General features: G+C 34.1%; 1 protein-coding gene across 1 annotated transcript in view; it reads left to right on the forward strand.

Moving 5' to 3' along the window:
* Positions 1-4061, forward strand: part of LOC115224899 — an 11850-nt gene extending 7789 nt beyond the window's left edge. Inside the window, exons 3-4 of the mRNA XM_029795856.2 lie at positions 1417-1562; positions 3913-4061. Coding sequence (XP_029651716.1) covers positions 1417-1562; positions 3913-3974 — 208 coding nt within the window. The 3' untranslated portion in view covers positions 3975-4061. The remainder of the gene's footprint in view (positions 1-1416; positions 1563-3912) is intronic.
* Positions 4062-6760: the final 2699 nt, after the last annotated feature.

A 6760-nucleotide genomic window follows, 5' to 3' on the forward strand; every position in this document is an offset into this window, starting at 1 on the left:
TCAAGCAAATTTACCCCAGGACTTTTTTAAGACCTAGCACTTATTCTATTGGGCTCTTTTGCCGAACCACTAGATTATGGGAACGTAAACACACCAGCACCAGTTGTCAAACGGTGATGTGAAGACAAACACAGATACATATATACATACATACCTACATATGTATGTATGTATGTATGTATGTATGTATGTATATATATATATATATATATATATATATATATATTAATAAATAAAACATATGCATATATATATACATATATGTACGTACCTACCTCTACATGTATATATACACGCATATATGGGTACAGGACACCAAAAAAACGTCGAACACAATGAGAAACGGAAACATAAACACAAAAACAAGGAACTGGACATTTTTCTTAAACAACAAAAAAATAGAGTCTTTTGTTTTTTTCGTGAATTCTCCCAATATATATATATATATAACGCTTGTTGAAGACAACTGCCCAAAATGTCACGCTGTGGGACTGAACCCAGAACTATGTGGTTTGGAAGCAAGCTTCTTAACACAGCCACGCCTGCGCGTGCTTGTTTGCATATGTGTGCACGTGCATATGTGTAAATTCGGAGAAAATATAGCGCTGCCAGTAGATCTTATTGAAAAGATATGAAAGTTTCAGATGTAAGTTGAGAATGTATATAGAAACTGCTTGTGTAACATGCTACGAGAAGACGGACATTCCTTTTGCAGCTAATAACTGCCGATTCTCTGGCCCTGGATTACTTAACCTTTCACCTTAAAAAGAAGATAGGGCTAGAGAGAAAATGCCTGTCTGCGAAAATGTTCAAAATTCGATGGAAGAACGTAGCACGAATGTTGTGTATAAATGTAACCTCGTGAATCCGACACAGGACGAATCTCAGGTGTCAGTGGCGAGGCGGGGTTTGTGGTGTCCGAATTAATCCCGCCTCCCCACTCCATCCGTAATATCTTCCGGTCTGTCTTTATCATTCGATTTTTGATATTTTTTCTCATGTTGTAAATTTTTAATTCTCATATTTATGTTATATATTTCTTTACCACCTACAAGGGGCTAAACACAGAGACGACAAACAAGGACAGACAAACGGATTAAGTCGATTACATGTACCCCAGTGCGTAACTGGTACTTTATTTATCGACCCCGAAAGGATGAAAGGCAAAGTCGACCTCGGCGGAATTTGTACTCAGAACGTAACGTCAGACGAAATACGGCTACGTATTTCGTCGGGCGTGCTAACGTTTCTGCCAGCTCGTTTGTCTGACCTCAAACCAGACTGTATTGTCCCCTTGTAGGAAATGAAAAGAAAAAAATCAGCTAATAACTGATGATTATAATTAGATTAATTCTAACAGTTTCGTTAATTATAAAAAGAAATTTTAACATGAAATACACGTTTTTCTATTTGAAGAATACACACTGTGGCACCCCCATGTAACAGAATTAATGACTGCAGTAAAAAGTCAGACGGATCGTACCCCGATGTTTCCGAAGGTTGTTCCAGCTATTACACATGTTTCAGACATCAGTTCGTCGGTCGTAACTTCTGCCCGGGCGGTAAGTCGCCATTTTTAAAATTTCTTATCTTTTCATCATTTACTTGTTTCAGTCACTGGACGCGCCCATGCTGGGGCACCGCCATGAAGGGTTTTAGGAAAACTAATCGACTCCAGGACTTCTTGGTTCAGTCATTGGACTGCGCCCATGCTGGGGCACCGCCATGAAGGGTTTTAGGAAAACTAATCGACTCCAGGACTTCTTGGTTCAGTCGTTGGACTGCGCCCATGCTGGGGCACCGCCATGAAGAGGTTTAGGAAAACTAATCGACCCCAGGACTTCTTGGTTCAGTCGTTGGACTGCGCCCATACTGGGGCACCGCCATGAAGGGTTTTAGGAAAACTAATCGACCCCAGGACTTCTTGGTTCAGTCGTTGGACTGCGCCCATATTGGGGCACCGCCATGAAGGGTTTTAGGAAAATTAATCGACCCCAGGACTTCTTGGTTCAGTCGTTGGACTGCGCCCATGCTGGGGCACCGCCATGAAGGGTTTTACTCAAACTAATCGACAACAGGACTTACTTCTTGTCTCAGTCGTTGGACTTGCCCATGCTGGGGCACCGCCATGAAGGGTTTTAGTAGAACTAATCGACCTTAGGACTTACTTCTTGTTTCAGTCAGATGTAAGTGTTATGATTTCAAAATATAACTATTTAGCTTAACTTCATTATTACACCTTACATGCATATGTATATATATATATATGTGTGTCTCTGTGTGTGTACATACATACATATGTATATATATATATATATATATATTATATATATATATATATATATATATATATATATATATAATATTAGGGAATAAATCCAAACTAACAGGGGAAAATTAGATTTAGGATTAAATCCAATTTTATAGTATAAATATATTATATTATATTATATTATATTATATTATATTATATTAAATTGGAGATAAAACTACTTAGGCAAATCAAATAGTGAAAAACATAAGCCAATACATAAAATTAATTTAAAAATATAAAAGTTAAAATTTAAAAAATTATTTAAATAATTTAAGCTTATAAATGTTAAATATATATATACAAATATATATATATATATGTATGTATATTTATATATATATATATATTATTTTATTAATTAATTAATTTATTTATTTTTTTTATTATATAAATATCAAAAGTATTAAAAGTTTAATAAAAGATAATGAGTAAAACTCTACGATCGTTTGATGGCTGTACCAATTCGAATAACAATAATTTAAATTCAATTAATAATTCGAATTATGGTTACAGTCAATCTTCAGTTTAATTGAAATATTTAAAAAATAATCAGAAATATTTAAACAATATTTTTAAGATATAAATAATATAATAATTTTATTTTGAATAAACTCTATTATCAAACTAGAAACTTAAAACTTAACGATTATGATTATATCAAAATCGATTATAATGTTAAATATTAATTTTAATTTTTAAGGTAAGAAACCCACCAATAATCTAATATCGGTAATAGTCTATATATAATTACATAAATATATAAAAAAAAAAATACTATTCTATATATATTATTATCAATGAAAATATATAAATGTATATATTATAATTAAGATCTAAAATAAACTCTATAAATAAATATATATGCACATATAATAAAGACCTAATAAATTAATTTTTCATATTTAAAGATGAAATAGCTAATTTCAAAAATACAAACAAACAAACTTAAACGAACTTTCGGAAATCTTATATTTAAAATACTTATAGAAATAATCAATTCGTAGTTATATAGTATCGAATAAATACTATAAATACTATAAATATATTTATCAATGGGAATAAAACTAGCAAATATCAATTTAAAATATTTTTAAAATATTTCAATTAACCTGAAGATTGACTGTAACCATAATTCGAATTATTAATTGAATTTAAATTATTGTTATTCGAATTGGTACAGCCATGAAACGATCGTAGTGTTTTACTCTTTATCGTTTATTAAACTTTTAATACTTTTGATACTTATATAATAAAAAAAATTAATAAATAACTAAATTAATAAATAAAATATATAAATATAAAAATATACATACATATATATTTGTATATATATATTTAAAATTTATAAGTTTAAATTATTTAAATAATTTTTTAAATTTTAAATTTTATATTTTTAAATTAATTTTATGTATTGGTTTATGTTTTTCACTATTTGATTTGCCTAATAGTGGTTTTATCTCCAATTTAATATAATATATGTATATATATATATATATAACTAATGTCTTGACGTCTTAATAAACCGTACAAGATTAATTTACTCGAATATTTCAGCAAGTTTCATAATTCATTCGATCTTTGTTTTTTTTATTTTGTAGATCTTCTTTTCCACCAAACTAAACAAGTCTGTAATTATAAGGAAAATGTCACGTGCAAATAAAATCCAGCCGAACACACACACACACACACACACAGATCATTTATGAACATTCAGTAATAAAATCAGATACTTTATTACAAAATTTAATATTTTCAGCATTGTTTTCTTTTCTTTTGGCAATTGTTGTTGTTGTTGTTGGTATTGTTGTTATTTACTTTTAATCTGCATATTTGTTGCAATCGCTTCCTGGAACACATCCATCGTCCTATGGTAAGTGAAGGATAGGAGATGTTAGAATATAACTGAAAGCTTGAAGAGAGGAAGTGGCAGGGACAGTAGCGAAATAGCTCCATGTTATACAACACAGAGTGGAGGCACATGGCCTAGTGGTTAGAGCTTCGGACTCGCGGTCGAGGGATTACGGGTTCGAATCTCAGACTGGGCGATGTGTGTGTTTATGAGCTTTTATGATAATCAGAACGTATGAAAGGATTTACTAAAAATCTGAAAGCAAGCATGGATTTTCAGGACAAAATTATGAAAATGCATTGGACAGGCAAAGGATTAAATAGCAGTTAAATAAGACTAGTTATTCCTTCAGAAATAGCTTAATCTTTTGACTTTCCTGTGCATCATATACGAAGGGGTACTCAAAAGAAATCGGAATTTTGCAATAATATTTTATTCATTTGTGGAGGCACATGGCCTAGTGGTTAGAGCAGCGGACTTGCGGTCGAGGGATCGCGAGTTCGAGTCTGAGACCGGGCGATGTGTGTGTTTATGAGCGAAACACCTAATCTCCATGCGGCTCCGGCAGAAGGTAATGGTGAACTTCTGCTGACTCTTTCGCCACAACTTTCTCTCACTCTTTCCTCCTGCATCTTGCAGCTCACCTGCGACGGACCGGCATACAGTCCAGGTAGGGAACCTATACGCCAAGGAAACAGGGAAACCGGCCCTTATGAGCCAGGCATGGCTCGAGAAGGAACAAAAAAAATGCAACACAGACATTTAAATAGATAGGGTTTTTCTAAGTATGTACTTAGCACAATCTTTTAGATTTCTTTGAGGCATGATTCTCCTAGGATGTTGTCGATGTGTTTCTGACATCTCTTCTTTATCATACCAAGGGCACCTACAATAACAGGAACAGTTCTCGCTTTAAGATGCCACATCTTTTGTTTTTCAATTTCCAAGTCCTTATAAGGACTAAGTTTGTCAAATTCCGTTGCAGATATATTTTTATCTGTGGGAACACTTCTGTTAGTGTACAAGTATTTTCTTTCCTATTTTTAATATCTATGTCTGGTCGATTAGCCAGGCTCATTCTGTAGGTTTTGACTGGAAAATCCCAATGTATGATAACATTTTTTACCTTGAACGACTGGCTCAATATGATGTTCATACCAGTAAGTAGGAGTACTGATTTTGTAGAGTTCACAAGTAAATACTGTCCTATTCTATCGCAGCGGTTTTTATATTGGTTTGGACATTCCGAAACAAGATTGTCTGTTCAGTTCTATATTTAAGAGATGAGGAATTATGTACATTATTTATATTCGACAGATATTTGTCCTCATCTTATTTGTTGTTCGGCTGATATAACCTCCAGCCTTCTTCAGGTGTCTTAGGAATGAAAACCCAGGTTCGAAATTTCCCCTGAACTCAGAACGTAACGGCAGACGAAATACTACTAAGCATTTCGCCCGGCGTGCTAACATTTCTTATTTCTTTATTGCCTACAAGAAGCTAAACATAGAGGGGACAAACAAGGACAGACAAACGGATTAAGTCGAATATATCGACCCCAGTGCGTAACTGGTACTTAATTTATCGAGCCCGAAAGGCTGAAAGGCAAAGTCGACCTCGGCGGAATTTGAACTCAGAACGTAACGAAAGACGAAATACTGCTAAGCATTTCGCCCGGCCTGCTACCGTTTCTGCCAGCTCGCCGCCTTAAAGCTGGCAATTGTATCTGTTGTATTAACATATTTAGATAGAGAAAATATCATTGAAATTAATATATCCAAAATACAAGGTTTTCAAGGGGACTTCACTATGGACTACATACTATCTTCTATTCACAAGGAAATTGTATACATTGTTGCTGTTATTGAGGTGGGACAGTGCATAAGGGAGCGTGTATTGATTAGTTTTCTGTGCACAAAGGAAGAGTATATATAATTAGCTTTATTAAGGATAAACGGCACGGCTCATCAGAGGCCAAAACGCACTGGTCTAGTTTTTCTCCACGAAGTAATTGGATATATAGTATTGCGACAATTAATGTCTCCACTACACAGGAAAATCTGATTAGCATAAACAGCGTTTGCTGGCAAGTAGGTCATTTAAATATTGATACATTAGACAGCGAGGTTTGACCAACGTTTGGCTGCAGCTGCTGCTGTTGATGATGATGATGATGATAGGTGGTGATGGTGGTGGTGGTGGTGCTGCTGCTGCTGCTGATGATGATGATGATTGTGTTGATAGTGATGGTAGTAGTGATGGTGGTATTGATGGCGGTGGAGGCGGTGGTGGTGGCGGTGGTGCTGCTGCTGCTGATGATGATGACGATGGTGAAAAAGAGGAGGAGTACGAGAGATACGGAGTGGGGAAGGGAAGGGAGAAAAGGAACGAAGGGACGAGGTGATGACGACGTACAACGATGACATTTACTTCCGCAGACACTATATATATATATATATATATATATATATATATATATATATATATATATATATATCTATATATATATATATATATATATATATATACATATATATATATATATACATATATATCAAGATTAATCAGCCGAAATTGTGAGGATGATCCGGTTCTTG

Source organism: Octopus sinensis, linkage group LG26, assembly GCF_006345805.1.
Source record: "Octopus sinensis linkage group LG26, ASM634580v1, whole genome shotgun sequence".
Lineage (NCBI taxonomy): Eukaryota > Metazoa > Mollusca > Cephalopoda > Octopoda > Octopodidae > Octopus > Octopus sinensis.